We start from the raw sequence: 19,242 nt of genomic DNA on the forward strand, positions 1-19,242 counted from the left end.
CAGGAAGCATGCAAATCAGGATGGTAGGGGGCAGGGCAGAGTGGGCAGGGATATCTGGGGGAAGGCTCTAGGGCTGGAATGGGGCAAGGCAGAAGGTCCAGAACACTGGCGAGCGTGGCTGAAGGCCTGGGAGAGTCCTGTAACCTGTAACCCAGGTGTTTGGCTACTGGCCCCAGGTGCATGGAGGAGGGGCTGTGGGGTTAGCCCTCTCTGCCCCCTCTGCCCCCTCCAGACCTCCTCCACTAGAAAGACAGACATTACAGCATGGCTGACTTGGATCCCCGTGCGCATGTAACACCGACAGATCCCACCTGGGACCTCTGGAGCTTAGTGCATGAGCCTCTACTGCATGAGCTAAAAGCCATGTGGCCATTAGCTAAGGCTGTAGCAGACTCACTAATCTCTAAGTGGTCTAGGTGTCAGCACCACACCCAGGAAGTGTGTGAGTTACACCTCCGCACACACGTAAACCTAGGAGCACTAGGAGGAGCTCAGAGGCCAGGGATGCCCTCATGTGGACAGGGCAAGCAGCGCCCTGGTGCGTAAGGGACTCACCTCGTCCTTGGCCTGGAATAAATACTCTTTGCCATCAGTCAACCTGCAGAGAGGAAAAAACCCACATGTTATGTCACCTCCCCATGGCTGAGCCAAACCCTGCCTTGTGCCCTGTTCCCTTCAGCCTATCCCCTCCACCAGGTCCCCTCCTCATACTGACACAGTCCCCTCCACTGCATTCCCTCCTCCCCTGCACCTGTGGGCTGCAGTCCCTCCACTGCCCACCCTGTGTGTCTGCCACAGAGGCCGCTCCTACCCCAGCTTGAAGACATGCTTGCGTTTCTTGTAGTCCAGTGCCACGTTGCACTGCGCCCCCTGCAGGCTGATGGGCACCTCTCCATGGTAGGGGACGCCATGGCTGGCATTCTTGGCGTCTTTGTAGAAGCCTAGGCTGCCTTTGTGCAGGACACAGTACACGTTCTGCCAGGACCTTGGGAGGAAGCACAGAGCAGTCAGAACAGCCACAGGGAGAGGGAAGAGCTCAGAGCCATCAGCACAGCTGGGAGGAGAGCACAGAGCCATCACCGCAAGGGGACCAGGGGTAGGATAGAGCCATCAGTGCAGGCGGGAGGGGTGAGAGGTGGAGCACACAGCCATCAGTGACACCATATCCAGGGCCCTGGGCAACATGACACAGCCCCAGAGCTTAACCTCGAAGGCCCTGGCAGGTGATCCCCAGGATCCCCCAGTCCAGGAAGGGGCAGAGCTGCTCTCACCTGTTGGCTGCCTTCTTGCCCTGGGCTTCCATCTCTTGCTTGCGGCACAGTGCCCCCTCCAGGTGCTCCTGGGCAGTGGGGTCTGGTGACCGGAGCGGCAGTGTGGACGAATGGGCAGGCTCAAGAGTGAGTGCCGGCAGCTTGGTGCGGGCCTTGGGCGAGGGGGCAGGGCTGTGCTCCTTCTCCTCGGCCAATGCATCCAGCCGTGCCCCGCTTGTCACCTCCGCCATCTCGGGCATCTGGATGGACAGAACAGGTCTGTGACAGGGAGCACAGCTCCTGGATTCCTCCTGCCTGGGGGAGCTATCCGCCTCTCCAGACTCTGCCCCACCAGCCCAGGTTACCCCCTCCAGACCCTACTTCCCTCCCAGAGCTGGGGATAGAACCCAGGAGTCCGAGTTGTAACATGGAGTGGATGGGGCTGAAAGTGGCAGAGGCTGGTATCTCCCCTCACACACATGCCCTGTTCCAGAATTGGGCACCTTAGCCCAGCTGCTGTCTGTGGGCCCTTCTGGTCCCAAGGCAGCCCTGGCTGGGGGGCTGCATCTGGGGGAGCTGCATTACCTGGGAGGACTCGGAGTCAGGGTAGATCCCATTCACAGCAGGCAGCTCTGGGAGACGGGTCTGCAGAGTGGAAGTCCTGGGGGGGAAATGGGACAAGACCGAGCATTAGAGGCTGGTGGAGACCCATGAGAAGGGGGGAGGATAGCTCAGTGGTTTGAGCATTGGCCTGCTAAACCCAGTGTTGTGAGCTCAGTCCTTGAGGGGGCCATTTAGGGATTTGGGGCAAAAATCTATCTGTGGATTGGCCCTGCTTTGAGCAGGGGGTTTGACTAGATGACCTCCTGAGGTCCCTTCCAACCCTGATGTTCTATGATTCTAAGGACCACCACCAACCTTGCTGCCACTCCAGGATGTACCCCCCATTACTGGGACTTCCTTCCCACCCCCGCCAGTCTGTGCTTCCCCATGCTGCCCTCCTCCCCTGATGCCAGGACCCCTTCCCATTCTTCCCCCAGGCTGTCCTCCCCTTGATGCCAACCCCCTACACAGCTGGTGCTCTAGGCCGGGCCCTGCTCTCACCCATCAGCATTGCTCAGTCCTGGCCCCTGCTGGCTGTCAGGGAGCAGCACTGGCTGCACCGTGACCTCGGGCTCTGGCTCAGGTGGTGTTGGAGGCCGCCTCTTCCTCCTCTCCTCGTCTTCCTGCCGCAGCCGCTCCTTCTCCTCCAGCTGCAGGGGAGAGGGGCACACAGAGATGAACAGCCCAGTCCCTTCTGACAAGGGCCCCAGGCTGGGCACGCAGGCCAGGGGCATGCTTCCACATGGCACAGTGCAGAGCTTGGGGTGGGGAGTGGCAGTTCCATAGGATACCAACCCAGAGGGGCCAGACCAGGGTCTGGGTCTGGTTCTGATCCATATCAAGGTGGGTGCCCAGGGGCAGAGCTGGGAACCTGCCCCCAGTGCCAAGGCATTCCGAACTAGGGTTCCAGTTCTGATCCATTTGGCAAGAGATGAGCCACAGTGGCAGAGCTGCCCACAACTCAAGAGGGTCCAGGGGTTCTGGTTCTGACCTATACGAGATAGGCCCTGAGGGGCAAAGCTGGGATTGACACCTCCTCAGAGTGAAAGGTGCTCCAGAATTGGGACTGCGGCTCTGATTGGCCTGGCAGATAGGCCTAAGGGGCAGAACTCAGATCAGACCCACTCCAGGACATGAGTCCAGATCCAGGGTTCTGGTTCTGATCCATCGTACAGACTCAACACAAACACACCCATTGGAGGCTCCATTCACTAAGCTGGGTGGGTCTCAGGCCTTAGTTTCAATTGGTGGCCTCTGTGGCAAACCCAGCGCTACCTCAGGCCCATGGAGACATCCCCACCCCGGGCCAGGGCTCGGGAAGAGCACAGGGAGCTGTGTGGGCGGGCAGTGTCCCACCAAGGCACAGCCAAGGGCCTCAGGAGGCCATGCATGGGGGTGCAGCACCCCCGCCCCGGGCACACACCAAGGGCCCCCCAACCCCAGGCAGGGCTCTCACCGTGGTGAGCTTCTCCAGTGCCAGGAAGCGCTCCTCCCAGGCAGCGGCCAACTTCTGGAAGCCCTCGTGCCTCTTGATGAGATTCTCCACCTCGTCCACGTTCCCGCCCAGCTCAGCTGAGCGCACGATGGGCTCCTGGCTGGACAGCCAGGCCTCAGCCATGCTGGCATCACGCCCGAACATCAGCACCTCCATAACTGCAGGGGGACAGCCCAGATGGGTGGGGCAGTGCCAGGGACAGGAGCCCAGAATTCCAAGCTGCCAGCCCCCAGCAACCCACTAGACCCTATTCCCCTCATGGTGCTGGGGATAGAACCCAGGAGTACTGACCTCCCCACTGCACCCCTCTGCACCCTACCACATCAGATTCAACCCTATACCTGTGCTGCTACCCCTTTCCCTCCTTGGTGCCCTCCCGACACACAGAGTCCCTTCCCTTCCCTGCCCCTTCTCCTCACTAACCAATCTGCAGCCAGTCCATCTTCTCCTGCCACCGGTCTCCGATCTCCTTGCGCCGCTCCTGCAGCTGGGCCAGCTTCTCTGAAATCTGAGCAGAGGGGCTAGCTCAGGAAAGTGGGGGGCCCATCCTGGATGAACCACCACACTTGTGTTGGTCACATGGTCCCACTGCTAGGAACTAGGGCCCAGTCAAATGACTGGGGGTGAGGAATGGATCGCAATGGGGGACGTAAACCCCAAGGAGGAGACGGGCATTTTGGGGGATGACTTGGGAACACACTGGAGAGGATCCTGACCTGGATCCCAGCATAGAGGTGTGAGTACGAACTAGAGGGGACCCAAGGCACCCGGTCCACACAATGCCTGGGGGCAGTGTCACGGGGCAGTGCTGGGGTGGCAGGAGCATGGGTGGGGTGTCGCCTGGGGGTCTCACCTTGTCGGAAGCGTAGTGGCCCTTGTCCAGCAGTGCAGTGCCCATGGCTATGCAGGCATTGAAGCTGTCCGTCCGGGCCTCCACCTCGGCCTTGATCCCTTGGTGGTTCTTGATGACCAGGTCAGCCGAGGACACATCCCTGGGGCAGGAGGAGAAGGAGGTACCCTGCAGCATGGCTGAGCTGGCAAACAGACCCCCCACTCCCTACTGGCTGGCTGGGCCCAGGCGATGCCCTCCAGTCTCCAGACCTGTGTCCACTAGCCCATGCTAGTGGACACAGGTCAGTCTGGCCAGTCTGGCCTGAGCTATACTGGTCTGTGCTGGGCCATGTCAGTCTGAACTGGGATAGACTGGGCCACGCTGAGCTATATTGGTCTGTAATGGGCAATACTGGTCAGTCTGGTCCATACTGAGCCATCCCAGTCTCTGCTAGGCTGGGTGAGCTAGGCTGGGCTATATTGACCTACACTGGGCCATACCAGTCTGGGCTGGGCTATCCCAGTCCGTGCTCTGGGGGTGCCCTGCTCACCTGGGCTTCTCCTGGGCGTCAATCTGCAGGTGCACCCCGTCCATCCACAGCATCAGGTCTCGCACCATCTTGAAGAAGCGGAACTTGTCCACGGTGTCGACCAGCAGCTGTCGGCGGCCTTGGCTGCTGCTCAGCAGCTCGGCCCAGGCTTCGCTCACGGCCTGCTCATGCCGCCGGATGTCATCAGCCTTCTCACCCGCGTAGGCCTTCTGCAGCCGCGTCGCATCCTCCTGCACCTGTTTCACCTGGGGAGCCGGGGGTCAGAGTGGCATCCTGCCCCACCCCACTCGAGGGAAGTGTGTGTAGAGAGAGGAATCCCTGACACTGCCCCACACTCCTTACTGCCCATCTCCCTTTCCCTACCCCATGCCCTGTCCCCTTGTCCCATCCTGCTCTCCTCCCCTGCCCCAAACCCCCACCAGATCCTGCCCCCAGCCTCCCCTGCTCCCCTCTCCTTCCCCACACCAGATCCTACCCCACATCCCCTCCCCATCCCACACAGTTCCCCTTGCTCCCGTAGACCCTGCCGCCATCCCCCTCTCCCCTGTGGCTGGCAGTACCTGTGCGCTGAGTGCCTGGATGTCATGCTCGTAGGCTGAGTGCATGCGCTGCATGGCCTCGGCTGTGTTCAGGTCGCGCCCCACCTCGTCAGGCAGCTGCTTCTGCTTGTGCTGCACCTGGGCCAGCGTCTGGCGGGCGTCGTGGTAGAAGCGGTGCAGCTCGTAGGAAGCTGCCAGCATCTGGCTGCGGGTGTCGATGAGCTCCAGCAGGTCAGCCCAGGCATCATTGAGCCCATCCTTCCACTCGGCAATGGTGGCGTTCTCTGAGTGCCCTGACGAGATCAGCTCGTCCGCCAGCAGGTTCACGGCATCCACGCGCTCCTGCCCGATGTTACTGGTGTCACGGGAGAACTCCCGGAACTTGTCCCGCAGCATCTGGGGAAAGAGAAGGGTCAGAGAGGCCATGGGCCCTGCTGGGGGCAGTGATGGGACCCAGGTCTCGGGGGAGTAGGAGAGGGGGTTTGGAGGGAGTCAGGAAAGGGCAGACAGGAGAAGGAACGGGCTGGAGAGGTGGGAGGGGCACTGAGGGAGGTGATGGGCCCCAGGCGCATGAGGCTGCCCCAGGTGGGTTCCATGTAGGGCTACCTTGGCTAGTGCTGCACAGAGGCTACGTCACACTGGGTAGCCAGCCGGGCTCTGGCACCAGACTGCACAGGAGCCCAGCCTAGTGGAGACTGGGATGGCTCAGCATGGACCAGTCTATCTCAGTCCAGACTGACCAGTATCACCCAGTACAGAGCAGGATAGCTCAGTGTGGACCAGTCTAGCCCACTTCAGACTGACATGGCCCAGCAGGGACCAGCCTAGCTCCCCTGCTCAGCACCAGGCACTCACAGTGACATGCTCGTAGTCCTGCCCCAGCTCGTGGGAGGCAGCCACCACCTCGCGCTCTGAGATCCACTGCTCCAGGTCATCCACGTCACGCTTGAGCTGGCAGAGGCGCTGGTGCTCCTGCAGCTTCCCCCGCCGCTCCTCTGCCAGGTCCTTCAGGCTGGCGTACAGCTTGTCCACCTGTCCCTGGCGCAGGGTGAGCCGCTCACTGCAGGGGGAAGAGCCACTTGAGCCACAGGGCGGTGCCTGCCCCTCGCCAACTGGAAGTGGCAGCACTGCCAGGGAGCAGGGGCCCAAGAGCTGGGAAAGCCCTGGGGCTAATGCACTGCCCAAGATGCTGGGGGGTCCCATGCTGCAGAGGCTGTGCTGGAATGGGCCATGCCACACTCGACTGTGCCAGGGTTGGGGCGGGCCATGCCAAACAGGAGGAAGGGGGCCATGTTGCTAAGGGAATCCCCACCTCTATCCCAAGCGAGAGGGACTGTAGGTTCCAGATCTGATCTCCCCTGGACAGCCACGGTGCCCCTCACTCCATGCGCAGCCATGGCGCGTGGTGTCTGGGCAAAGAGCATTGGGCCATAAGGTCTGTGACGCAGGCACAAGCAGCATTCAGCCGGGCTCAGGGCCAGCTGAGGGGACAACTTGGGCTCAGCAGGGTGGAGGGACGGGGCTGTGGACTGGGCTCCTGGCAACCCATGGGAGGCTATGGACTCACTGCCTCCCAGTAGCACAGGGCCATGGGACCTGGATCTGTGCCCCCTGTGGGGGGGAAGGGGCACGAGGGGTCTTACCTCTCTGGGTGCTCACTGGCCACCATGTCGCGGCTCTGGTTGGAGAGCTGGTGGATGGTCTGGGCGTAGTCATCCAGCGCCTGTTCCATCACCAGGTGCTTCTTCACCATGGCCTGGGCAATCAGCTCATCCTGTGGGTGCCGGACACCAGGCCTCAGAGAGGGATGGAGGGTGCCATGACAGAGGGGCAAAGGGGGGGGATGGATGCGGGTGCCAGGATGCAGGGGCAAAGGGAGCGGGTGGGCAGGGCTGTCCCCAGCTCCTAGGATGGTCAGGCTGAGGGTCACTCAACTCTCACAGGCCCACTGGTTTTCACAGGTGTGGGGGGTCAGGGTGGATGCAAGACATCCAGGAGCAGGGTGGGGTCCATGACCCCAGACCTCAGCCTTCTCCTGAGACATCATGTGCAGCTTCTGTGGCCAGGGGGTGGCACCCAGCAAGTGAGAGGCACCCTGGCTCCCATGGGTATCGGGGAGCAAGGGGGCTCTCAGAGGCGGAGAGGGGGTGAGGCAAGCTGGGCTCTGTGCCCCCCGCACACCTTCGCCTTTTCTTGGGACATCGTGCACAACAGTTGCGAAGGGGGGGCACCCAGTGGGTGGAGGGGTACACCTGGTTCCCATGGGGGGGGGGGTTCCACTCCCTTTCCCCCAGACCTTGGCCTTCTCCTGGGACATCATGTGCAGCTCCTGCTCGCCCATCCAGGCCTCGGCTTCAGCCACATCGAAGTAGAACTGCTGGGCAGCGTGTGCCCGCTCCAGGCGCTGGTGCCGCAGTTCCGCCTGGTGCCTCAGTTCCCGCCAGGCCTCCCGCAGCTCTTCTACCCGCTCCACGGGCCCGCAGCGCGCCAGCCCTGCCCGCCGCCCCAGCAGCTCCTCCACGCGCGGCTCATGGCCCTGGATCTCCTTCTGCAGGGTCTGGGGCAGGGATCATGGGCGAGGGGGGTCAGAGTGTGGCCATCACCCTCTCCCCTATGCTGAGCCCCCCCGCTCCTGACCCTCCCCTGCCTTCAGACTGCTCTTTTGGTAGAGTCTGGGAGCAGAGAGGAAGGGGGGGTCATGGTACCTCCACCCCCAGGCCTCACCACTCTTCTGACCCTCCTCCCAATTCACCCCCACTCATCCCCCTCCAGTGCCAACTCTCCCCCACCCCCTCCTCCTTTCATATTCCCCCTGCCCCCAACCCCCTACTCCCTTGTCAACCCTGCGTGAGGTAGGAGCACCACTGGCACTGAGTGGGGTGAGCAGATTCCAGCCCCCGAGTCCCAGCCTGGCACCACACCTGGTTCTTCTTTATCAGCAGCTGGACGGTGGGCAGGTCCTTGCCATGGTCGGTGGAGATGGCCATGGGCATCCGCTCCCTCACCCACAGCTGAAAACACAACGTGGAGCAGGGTCAGGGGCACATGAGGGGCACATGGGGGGACTGCATGGGGGGGCTTCACAGTGGGCACACAGTGGGGGATGCAGGGAGAACTATGCAGGGTGGGAGATGCATGGGGGCTTCACAGGCGGAGCACATGGGGGGCTGCACAGGGTGGGGGATGCATGGGGGACTGCACGGGGGGTGTGCAGGTTAGGGGGCTGCATGCAGGGTGTGCAAGGTAGGGGGATGCATGGGGGCTGCACAGGGAGCACACAGAGTGGGGGATGTTGCATGGGACAGGGGCTGCAAGGGGGTCCATGCATGGGCAGCCTCAAACCTGGCAGCCCCTTCCCCTCAACATTGCAGTCTGAATATCAGGGTGGGGGATTAAATTTCCCAGTTTAAATTTTTTTTCCCTAACACGCAAAAGTCCATCCCGTGGACCCAGCCTGACCCCCCACCTCATCCACTTGTCACCAGCCAGGGTGGGACCCCCACACATGCTGCACAGAGCCCCACTGCTGAAGCTAAAGGGCGTCACCGGCAGGTGTAGCAGGGACTGGCCACTGGAGGGCTCTGGGAGGCTCTAGGAGGGGCATGAGGTGTAGTGGGCTGGAACAGGCGGGCTGGGATCAGGACTCCTGGGTTCTCCCCCAGCCCTGGGAGGGGCATGAGGTGTAGTGGGCTGGAACAGGCGGGCTGGGATCAGGACTCCTGGGTTCTCCCCCCAGCCCTGAGGGGGAGGGGCATGGGCTCTGTCTCTGGTTCTGGAGGGGCGTGCGGAGTGCTGCAGCACAGCCAAGCCCAATGATCTAGCACATTCATTCTGAAAGGCAGTGTGGCTCCATAACTGAGACTCGGATCTGTCCCATTAGAGACCCAGGGCTTAGTGCTAGTCCCTGATAGGGACCCATCATTCAGCTCCAATACTGTCCAGGGGGCACAGTGGCCTGCAGGAGAAACCCAGCCTAGATGCCCCCGACCTTGCTCCCTGGCATGGGGGAGTGCTGGGTGCAGCAGTGAGGCTCTGCACTCCTGTAATTCTAGGCTGAGGCCCATGGAGTAAAAGGCAGCAGCCTCTGGGGCTGGATCTCATTCCCGTCTACTCTCTCCGGGCCCCATTTCCCATCCTCTCCCCCATGGCAGCGCCGCCTGCACTGCCTGGGACTCACAATCTCGTCCTCCAGGTCGCGGTTGAACTGGTGCTCCTCCTTGGAGGCCAGCAGCTTGTGGCAGCGCTCTTCCAGCGGGCCCCGCAGGTTCAAGAACTTCTCCTCCACTGCCCGGAACTTGCCTTCCACCTCGGCCGTATTGGTGTCCTCCTGGCTCAGGGCCAGCGCCTGCGACTGGATGGCCTCCACCTCCTTCTCCCGCACATCCATCTGGTTCTCCAGCATCTGAGGGGCAGAGGACAGTGTTACAGCATGGGGGACTCCAGTAGAGAGCCCCACCCCAAGGGGAACAGATCTTCTCCCCACTGATGCAGCCATGGGTCCCCCTCTGCTTCCCCATGGTGCTTGGGGATCCTGCAGGCAATCAGTCCCACCTCTGAGCCATGGTGCATGGAGGGGATGGTGTCAGGGACAAGGCCAGCCTAGGGTTCTCCAGTGCGGTGGCCGATGGAGCGGGCTCCCTTTGCCGGGGGATACCCAAGGCCTTGGAAATAGGAGAACGGGTTCTGGGATTGAGAGGGTCAGAGGGCCAGGATCTGCCATATCTCATGGCCCTTTGGAACCTAGAATTTTGGGTCATCTTGGAGCCCATCATCCCTCACCCCAAGAGTCTAGGCTGCCCTCCCCTCTATTGCACCCGCCATCCCAGACCTGTTGCTTCTTCAGCAGGATGTTGACACTGGTCAGGTCCTTGCCATAGTCATCAGACTGGAGCTGGGCCTGCAGCCCAGCCAGCCAGGCTTCCAGGGCGGAGCAGCTCTGGGTGAAGAGCTCGGCCCGGTTGGCGTCGAAGAGGCACTGGGCCTTGGTCTTGGTGGTGGACTCCAGCTCATCCCATAGCCGGTGGAGGCTGCCCAGCTTCTCCTTCACCACTGGCTCCAGCTCCGGCTTCTCCGCCATTAGCTGCTGCCCCTCCTGTCAGGGACCCAGAGCACTAGTTAGGGGGATGGGGCCCTGTGTGTGCTGCAGGATCTTTGGGCCCCAGCAGGCATGGCCAAGCCCAGATGAAGGCCAAGTTGCTACAGCCCTGTGCCCCGCATCCTGGAGTCATGTGATCACAGTCACATGGAGTCTGCAGGGATCCTGAGACAATGGCTTTGGAGGGGGGACCTGCCCCATTCATCTCAGTGGGGTATTAACACCCAGCCCCACTGCTCCAGGGGCCTGGCCAGCCCTATCCCAGCAGGGGTCTCAGTGTGAGGCAGGAGGAGCAGAGTCCAGTGGGCCCAGCTCCCCCGCTCAGTGATGCCCAACCCAACTGGTGGGACAAGTCCTGGGGGCCCTGCTGACACCCCAGCATCTCTGGGACCAGAAGGGGGGGTCCATGGGTGAGAGGATCCATGGCAAGGGGTGGGACTGTGGAGGCAGGGCCATGGCCTTAGGGCGAGGCTGTGGTAACGAGTCCATGGAGAGGGGGCAGAGCCACGGAGCAGGTCCATAGCACTGGGGAGTGGCCATGCAGTTGGGTTCATGATGCTGTGGCAAGTCCACTGTGAAGGGGCAAATCTCTGATGCTGGTGCAGGGCCCCGGTGGTGAGTCCATGGCAAGGGGACAGGGCCACAGTGTTTGGGTGCAGCCATGGGGGGGGGTCCACAGTTTGCCATACCCCAGCCTCCCCCACCTTCTCGATCTTGTCCAGCCAGTCTTTGTTGGAAGCCAGCTCGGCCGTGAAGGCCTGGTGCTTCTGCCACTTGGTGTGCAGGTTGCGGGCCTCGTCATATGACATGTCCTGGGCTGTCAGCATCTTCTCATTGATCCACAGGGTGAGCTGATGGGGAGGCAGAGGACAGAATGAGGATCCCCAGACCCCTGGCCCCCTTGCCCCTCCCCCACATCCCCCAGACCCCTGCCCCACTCACCTCCTGGCAGTCCTGCAGAAAGTGCTGCAACTCCCGGTTATCCCGCAGCCGCCGCAGCAGCTCGTTAGCGGCATCCCGATTCCGCTTGTGCCTGGGGAGGGAAAGCAGAGGCTCATGGGACACTCACCTGCAGGGTGAGATGGGGCCTGCCCTCTGTATGTCATAGCCCCAGGGGGCTTTCCCACTGCCTTGGCTCGTGAAGACTCCCCGCTACATCGGGCACTAGCAACTTGTACTCTTTGAACAGGGCAAGCTGAGATCTGTCCCACAGGCTGCTCTCACTTCCTGGGGCAGGTTTGCCTGGCTCTGGCCAAGGGAGGAGCTCCTAGCTCATTACAATCGTTAATCTCAGTATCGTCCTCCCTTTCTAACTCCAAGGGAAGGAGAGCTGTCCTAAATCACAGAGCTGGGGATGGAACCCAGACTCCCTGCTCTAACCCACTAGACCTCCCCATCCCTTCCTAGGGCAGGGATAGAACCCAGACAACAATGACACAACAGGGTTCCCAGAAGCCCTTGGAGGGCTGAGTTCTCACCTGCCATCAATGGAGTCAACCTTCTCCTGGACTTTGTCTGCATGGACGCTGTCCCCGACAATCAGCTTCCGCCCGGCATCCACCAGCCCCTTGATCTTCTCCCCGTTGGCTTCCATGGTGGTCATGAAATCTTCATGCTTCTTAATGGAAGCCTCTGCCCCTTGCAGGGTGCTGGGCATCTCAGTGTGGGACAGCACATACTCCTGCAAGGGCGAGCCGCACACAGGCATGGCACTGGGCACGGCTTGGCCCATGTCCCAGGCCCCTGCCCTGTGTGAAATGGAGATCCCAAGGGAGGAAACTAGGGGCCAGTGGGATGGAGAGGTACTGAGACTGCTAGGGGTGAGTGGGGATGGGGCGATTGGGGGTCCTGGGGGACTAATACAGTGATGGGAATTTGGGTGGGGGTCTGGGGCAACTGGAATGGGGGGATGGAGGGGAATACCAAGCTGGATAGGTCCAGGAGACTGATCGATGTGGGGGGGAATACTGGACTGGATGGGCCCATGGGTCTGATCCGGGCCAGAGATGGGGGTGGCATACTGGGCTGCATGGGCCTGTCCTAGCTCCAGCACAGGAACCAGCCTCCCCCCAGGCATGCCGGTCGCCCCAGCCTCACCTGGTTGCTGAGCACACCCTCCACCTGCTTGGTGTCCCGCAGGAAGAGCTGGAAGCTATAGGCCTGGGACAGCAGGTGGTGCCTGTTCTCCCACATCTGGCCCAGCTCCTTCCAGCCAGTGTCCAGGGCCTGCAGGCGTTGCTGCAGGAACATGTACTGGGCATCGGTCTGGCCCTGGGTCACCTCCTGGCCCATGGCCCGCATGCTCTGGTAGTCGTCCTTGTAGTGCTCAATCTCATTACGGATGCTCTCGTGCTGGCTCAGCAGCTGCTCGGCCTCGGCCAGGGTGGCCGGCACATCCTCAGAGGCCACAGCCGTCTGCGTCCGTGACAGCCAAGCCTGGAAGTCATCCAGGTCACGCAGGAAGCCCTGCAGCTTGCTGGCCTCCCCCAGTGACTCCTCGCGCCGCCGCATGGTCTCACGCAGCTCGGCCCACACGGCCTTGATGTCTGCAAGCTGGTCTAGGATGGGCGTAGCCTGGTCCGGGTGCTCGCCTGCCAGCGTGGCTGCCTCCCCCTGCAGGTCCAACACCTTGCCCTGGATGGCCTCCAAGTCCCGCTCCATGCCCGCCAACTTCCTCTGCAGTGCCATGACACCCGCCAGGTCGTTGCCCAACTCCTGCGTCGACTCGATCACCTTGGTCTTCTCCCTCATCCAGGACTTGGTCTCATTGCACTCCAGGTAGTAGTTCTGGATGTTCAGGGCCGAGGTCAGCGCAGCCTTCTTCTGGTCGGCCAGAGTGCGGAACCGCTCCCACCTGGGGAAGTGGACAGGTAGGTAGGTGGGGGCCTGTCCCCACTGACCACCCTGGAGCTGCCGAGCCCACATTGGCGCTGCCAAAGGCAGCCCTCCCCAGAGCCCCAATGCCTGCTGCTGGATGCAGATCCCCCAAGAGTCCTCCTCATCCCCATGGGTCAGTCAGAACCCCCCACACACCCTCCGACGCTGAGCTGCCTTCCCCCACCCTCAGCACCAAGCAGCGTGCTCTCTCCACCCACCCCTACCTCCACGGGGCTGAGCCGCCTGCCCTCCCCATCTCCCCCCGGCACTGAGCCGCCTGCCCTCCCCGTCTTCCCTGCACTGAGCAACCTGCCCTCCCCATTTCCCTCAGCGCCGAGCCGCCTGCCCTCCCCATCTTCCCCCAGCGCTGAACCACTTGCCCGCCTGCTCAGACCTGGTGTTGAGCTGCTCCTGCGTGGCCTGGATGCTCTCTTTGTTGCGGTGGTCAGTGCTCAGCAGCTGCCCAGCAATCTGGTTGATGGCCGCGATGCGCAAAGCCAGGTTATTCATCTCAGGCTCCAGTGTCTCAAACCTGCAGACCCGGAGATACAGGCTCAGACGACAATGCACTCAACCCCTCTCTTGCCCTAGAGAGCCAACCCCTCATGCTCCCCCCAGCACAGCACCAGCTGCTGCTGATCACGCATCTTCCCTAGTGCCTGCTGGAAAAATCTAGACTGCTTTCCCATAGGGCCTCAGCATGGTTATAGCAGCCAGAGCATCATTGGGGATCAATGCATTCTAGGATGCCCCACCACATGCCCAAGGGGAGGGAAGGGGGATCGACTATGCCAGTTCCACTGACCCCATTAGGGGCTCTGTCCCCACCAACACCCTGGTTCCAGGGAGAGGCCGTAGGGCAAGCTGGGCCGCTGCCAAGAGCACACATGGCTACTGACTGGCTACAAGGGGCTGCCTGAGCATATGTGCCCTAGTGCATGCTGGAAAAGTCCAGGTTGTTCTCTCATGGTGCCTAAGTGGGGACAGACAGAGCAGCACAAAGGGGGGAGCAATGCATTCTGGGATGTCGGGGCTAGGGCCACAGTTACTCGCTGGCTGCAAGGGACAGCGGGGTGTGCGCCTGACGAGGCTGGGTCAGGTGGTACATGTGGGCCTGGTCAGCCCCCACTCACCTCTGCTGCACCACCTCCAGGTCCTCCAGCTTCTCAGGGATCTCCATGGCATGCAGCCATTGCTCCTTCTCACCAATCCACAGCCCACAGGCATCAGCCTCGCTGAACATCTTGTAGAGGTTGAGGGCGTCCTGCAGATCCTGCTTGCGGCGCTCAGCCAGGGCGGCCAGCTCCTGGTAGCGCTGCTCCACAGTGGGCAGGCGCCCGGCCACCTCGGGTGCATGGGCAAAGGCGGGCGGCAGGCTCTGGGCCTGCTCATGTAATGCAGCGATGGCGGGCCGGTGGTTCTGGATCTCCTCTTCCACATCCTTGTGCTTCTTGACCAGGCTCTGGGTAGAGTACTCATCATGGCCCACCTCCGGGCTGGACACCAGCCGCAGGGCATCCATGAGCCAGGCCTCCATGTCGTCGGCATCAGCCTGGAACTGGTAGAGGCTGGAGGCCTCATGCAGGCGCCGCTCCCGCTCGCCTGCCAGCGCCTCCAGGTGTTGCCACTGCTCCTCGATCTCCCGGATGCGCTCGGCCACTTCGCGTGCCCCAAAGTGCCCCTCACGCACCAGGCTGTGGCCCTGGGCCGTGGTGTGCTGCAGGGGTCCATAGCGGCCGCTCATCTCATCACGGAAGGCATTGTGCTTACTGATGAGGCGCAGCACACTGGTCAGGTCCTTGCCGAAATCATCCGACGACAGGATCTGCTCCTGCTCCCGGATCCAGGCCTCCTCCTCGCCCATGTCCCAGAAGAACTTCCACAGGCGCCGTGACTCCTCCAGCTTGGCCCGGCGCTTACCTGCCAGCTCAACCAGCTCCTGGTAGCACAGCTCTAGCATGTCCACCCTCTCCTGCACCAGCTGGGGGTCACACGGCTTGTATCCTGTGGGGGGATGTGGGTGTTGTAGCCCACAGGTTGATTTTAAGGTAAAGGATAAGAATAGCAATGCAGAAATGCAAGAGACTTAGGGGCATAGACCTATAAGAATAACTTCAGCTGTTACCATAGCTACAAGGCCTAACAGCCTGCATAAGAGTAGTTGCTTAATAGGTTAGCATAAGTAAGTAAATCAACAGGGACCTTAAGTTACAAGATGGCATAAGATTTTGTTTTACTTGTTTTGTAATAATCACAAGTGTTGAAAACTGCTGACAGGTACCTGTAAGAAGGCAGTTTGCACCAGTTTAGGGTATTTTTGGAGGGAAACATCGGTAGATGTCTAACCACAGGTAACTATAGTAATTTAATTGACGTGTATGCTACTAAGTTTGAACTAATTAATATAGTAACTTATGGGACACCCCAACATTACGAGGGTGAGGAAGTCAAGATAGTAAAAGAGGGCGGAGTTATTTATACATATGCACCAAAGGCCTATAAAACACCTGGTCTTAGGGAGAGAGCCACTGGAGTTCTCCACTGGCACGCCAGAGTCACACTAGGATCTGTCTCAACTTTCTGAGCTTTCCCCAAGGGTAGGGTGAGTACACCCGGGTACTGGGGTGGGTCATACTTACAACATTGTATTATCTCACTTTACTTGTTTGGATAATTTTATTTATTGGACTGATTATTGTGGTAATAAAACTCCTGCAATTATCAAAGGTCATCCCTGAGTGCGAGCGTTGCTGCTACTGCCATGGGGCTCCCAATCCAATAATAATTCTGGAGATACTGGGCCTGGTCTTGGGACAGAAACCTACCAGATTACAGAGTGCTAACTGGGGGAAATGAAATCAGCCACATAATCAATACATCAGGCAACAACATGGGATCCCTGCTTCTCCTCCCTTTCCCCTGCCATCTACCCCACAGGAAGAGCCATGGGGCTCCTGACCCTTGGGTCCTGGGGGCAAAAGGAGCCAGGGTCACTGGCACCAGTGCCCACGAGGCAGGGGAGACAAATAGGGGGCCCACAGGGCGTAAAAAGCGAGGGAAGGCCCTTTTGCTCAGGCTATAAAGTCAGGGCTAGGCACAGAGCAGGGCTCACACCAGGCAGGGAACCTCCACAGAGAAGCAGAGGGGTGAGAAGCTGGCAGGGTGGCTTCAGCTATGGCATTGCCCCCTGCAGATGCGGCAACCCCAAACTTGGCTGTGGAGCCTCTGCCAGAGCCCTGCTAGGCTCAGCTGTTCTCTTGAGGGCTGGGATGTGGGGGCTGGGGCATGGCAGGGACTGGCACATGAAGGAACAAGCATAGCATGGGCTGGGACATGGAAGGGCGAGGATGAGGTAGGGGCCTGGGATGCAGCGAAGCTGAACATGGAGGGTGAGGGGCGGCTATGGTGTGAGTGGAGCAGTTACCTTCTCCAGGGGTGGCGAACCTCTGTGCAGCAGTGCCAACAGCCTTGATGCGCTCGGCCTGCACAGCAATGTCGGCCTCCACCAGCGCATGGATCTGCAGCAGGTCTTCCACGCCGTGCAGGTGCTTCCCAAAGTCCTGGGACTGCAGGCGGCCCTGCGGAGGGATGGGCGGCTGCTGACTGCATGGGGAGCCCCCCCAATCCCACCCACCAGCCCTGCCCATACTTGGCCCTGCCAGGGGAGGGGCACGCCTACAGACGGAGCCAGGCACCCCCACACTCCACCCCAGCCAAGGGGACAGACACAACAGCAGGCGGCACTGGGGTATGTGGACACAGTCCCAGCTCCCTGCCCCCTGCAGCACAGGATACAGCACCCAGGGCATCTGAACTCCCCTCTGCTCCACAGCACCCCTATCCCCTGCTGCCTCCCCTCCACTGCAGGCATTCAAAGCCATCTGCCCCACTGACCCCATGCACCCCAGCCCCTCTGGGGTGTCTGAGGTGGCAGCTCTCCCAGCTTTACCCCCTTATCCTTTCCAAGAGGAAGGTCAGCCGGCCACTCCGCCTCCCCCTGCTGGAGCTCCTGGGGGTGGGGTTGGCAGAGAGCAACACCTGGGACACCTACCCCAGACAGCTGGGCCCCCTGGTGGTGGCAGATGGTGACGGCCCAGGCTGGGCAGGCTGCCCCCCCATACCTTCATCTCCTCCATCCAGTCCATGAGGTAAGCCAGGTCCTGGAACATCTTCTGCAGGTCCAGGTTGAGGAGCAGGCGCTCACGGCGTGAGGCCACCAGCTCCCGCAGGTAGTCCCACAGCCGCACCACATTGTTCTTGCGGGCCAGCACGCGCTTGATGTCGTGGTAGCGCTCCGCCTCCAGCTCTGTGGCCACAGCATTCACAGCCTGCACACGCTCACTGTAGGCCACGATGTCTGTCTCAATGGCTTCATGCTTCCGCACCGCTGCCTCCACCGCCGAGATGTCCACGCCAAAGTTATCCTGAGGGGGAGGGCAGGCATCATGCTGGGGCAGGGCTGGCCGAGGGGTCACTGCACAGCTCCTCCCACCCACAGGCCATGGAGCCAGCCGCCTGGAGACGTAATGTGGTCTACTGGAGAGAGTACTGGGCTGGGAGCCAGGACTCCTGGTTCTATCCCCAGCTCTGGAGGGTAGTGGGGTGTAGTGTGTTGGGTGGGGGCTGGGTGTCAGGAGTCCTGGGTTCTAATCACATGGCTTGGGGGTTGGGACTCACCTGGGACACCAGGCGCTGGTTCTCACTCAGCCACGTCTCCCGCATGGCTGCCTTGCGGTCAAATCGAGCCGCCAGCTGCTCCAGCTTTTCCTGGCGGATCAGCTCGTTGCGCAGTGCCAGCTCCCGCTCATGCTCCGCCTTCTCCAGCCGCTCCCAGGCCTGCAGGGGGGAAGGGGGTTAATTACAGCAGGGAGCTGACATCTAACACAGGCCAATAATTAATGACAGCACCAATGACCATCTCCCAGGGATCCCTCTCCTGACACTGAGATGCAGCCACCTCTGAGGTGGGGGGAGCGGGGACAGTAGTTTATACAGGGATCCCTCGCCCGGCACTGAGATGCAGCTGCCTCAGGGGTGGGACATGGGGGCTGTTTTTACACGGATCCCTCAGCTGGCGCTAAGACACAGCTGCCTCTGTGATGGAACACGGGGGCTGTTTGTACAGGCATCCTCGCCTGGTGCTGAGATGTTTCCTATCACATCCAAAAGATGACACCTCCAGAAGCAAAGCCCTCCAGCACTGAGTTGGAGGAGGGGGACCAGCACTGACTGTCAGGGGAAAGCACCCCCTACTGAGCCCCTACCCTGCCCCCTGCTGCCTCACCTTGTTGATGTCGGAGATTAGCTTGCCCTCGCGCGGTATATACACCTTCTGGTTGTTGGCGCGCATCTTGCTCTGGATGGTGAAGAGCAGCACCTCCAGGTTCCCCTTCTCTGTGAACCTGAGGGGTGGGGATATGGTAAAGAATCAGACAGAGCGCCAGGGGGAGGGGGAGTATCTCAGAGCCTGGGAGCTGGGCCAGGCAGGCTGGTCACAGAACCTGGCAGGGGAGCAGGAGCCGTCAGAGCCCAGGGGGCAGGAGCAGCAGGACCTGAACCCAGAGCACACATCCACATCACTTCCCTCCCTGTGGCTCTCTTCAATCTGCCACCAGGGGGTGCTCATGTCATGCCAGAGCCTCTCCAACCAGGGACCTCACTAGGTCATCTAGTCCAGTCCCCTGCACTCCAAGCAGGACTAAGTAATAACTATACCAGTGGTCCCAAACCTTTTTCGTCTGGCGGGCACCGGATGACGAACCACCGAGGACCATGGCCGGCAGATGAGCATCCGCCAAAATCCTGCCGAGAAGCGGCAACGTCAATAGGCGTCGCCGCCAAAATGCCGCCGACAAGCAGCGTCATACAGAGGCGTCACCGCTGAAAATCAGCGGCATTTCGGCGGCGACACCTCTGGATAACGCTGCTTCTCGGTGGCATTTCGGCGGATGCTTGTCCGCTGGGCAGTACACGAGCACACATAGATGCCCCAGTGGGCGCC

At 61.0% G+C, this 19,242-nt stretch overlaps 1 protein-coding gene across 5 annotated transcripts in view; it reads right to left on the reverse strand.

Annotated features, from left to right (window-relative positions):
* The window catches only part of SPTBN2 (spectrin beta, non-erythrocytic 2), a 56,753-nt gene that overhangs the window by 2,337 nt on the left and 35,174 nt on the right, over nt 1–19,242 (reverse strand). For all 5 annotated transcript variants that reach the window (XM_045023597.1, XM_045023592.1, XM_045023593.1 and 2 more), the window contains 26 exons: nt 18,526–18,643; nt 17,919–18,077; nt 17,363–17,665; nt 16,666–16,819; nt 14,375–15,245; nt 13,636–13,773; nt 12,462–13,218; nt 11,843–12,045; nt 11,307–11,397; nt 11,069–11,215; nt 10,098–10,361; nt 9,447–9,671; nt 8,191–8,280; nt 7,566–7,826; nt 6,913–7,043; nt 6,125–6,329; nt 5,291–5,665; nt 4,731–4,975; nt 4,202–4,340; nt 3,772–3,856; nt 3,310–3,506; nt 2,355–2,503; nt 1,836–1,911; nt 1,272–1,510; nt 812–985; nt 556–598 (listed from right to left, as the gene is read on the reverse strand). In XM_045023597.1, coding sequence (XP_044879532.1) covers nt 556–598; nt 812–985; nt 1,272–1,510; nt 1,836–1,911; nt 2,355–2,503; nt 3,310–3,506; nt 3,772–3,856; nt 4,202–4,340; nt 4,731–4,975; nt 5,291–5,665; nt 6,125–6,329; nt 6,913–7,043; nt 7,566–7,826; nt 8,191–8,280; nt 9,447–9,671; nt 10,098–10,361; nt 11,069–11,215; nt 11,307–11,397; nt 11,843–12,045; nt 12,462–13,218; nt 13,636–13,773; nt 14,375–15,245; nt 16,666–16,819; nt 17,363–17,665; nt 17,919–18,077; nt 18,526–18,643 — 5,839 coding nt within the window. The remainder of the gene's footprint in view (nt 1–555; nt 599–811; nt 986–1,271; nt 1,511–1,835; nt 1,912–2,354; nt 2,504–3,309; nt 3,507–3,771; nt 3,857–4,201; nt 4,341–4,730; nt 4,976–5,290; nt 5,666–6,124; nt 6,330–6,912; nt 7,044–7,565; nt 7,827–8,190; nt 8,281–9,446; nt 9,672–10,097; nt 10,362–11,068; nt 11,216–11,306; nt 11,398–11,842; nt 12,046–12,461; nt 13,219–13,635; nt 13,774–14,374; nt 15,246–16,665; nt 16,820–17,362; nt 17,666–17,918; nt 18,078–18,525; nt 18,644–19,242) is intronic.

This window comes from Mauremys mutica, chromosome 7 (genome assembly GCF_020497125.1).
Source record: "Mauremys mutica isolate MM-2020 ecotype Southern chromosome 7, ASM2049712v1, whole genome shotgun sequence".
In the NCBI taxonomy this organism is placed as follows: domain Eukaryota; kingdom Metazoa; phylum Chordata; order Testudines; family Geoemydidae; genus Mauremys; species Mauremys mutica.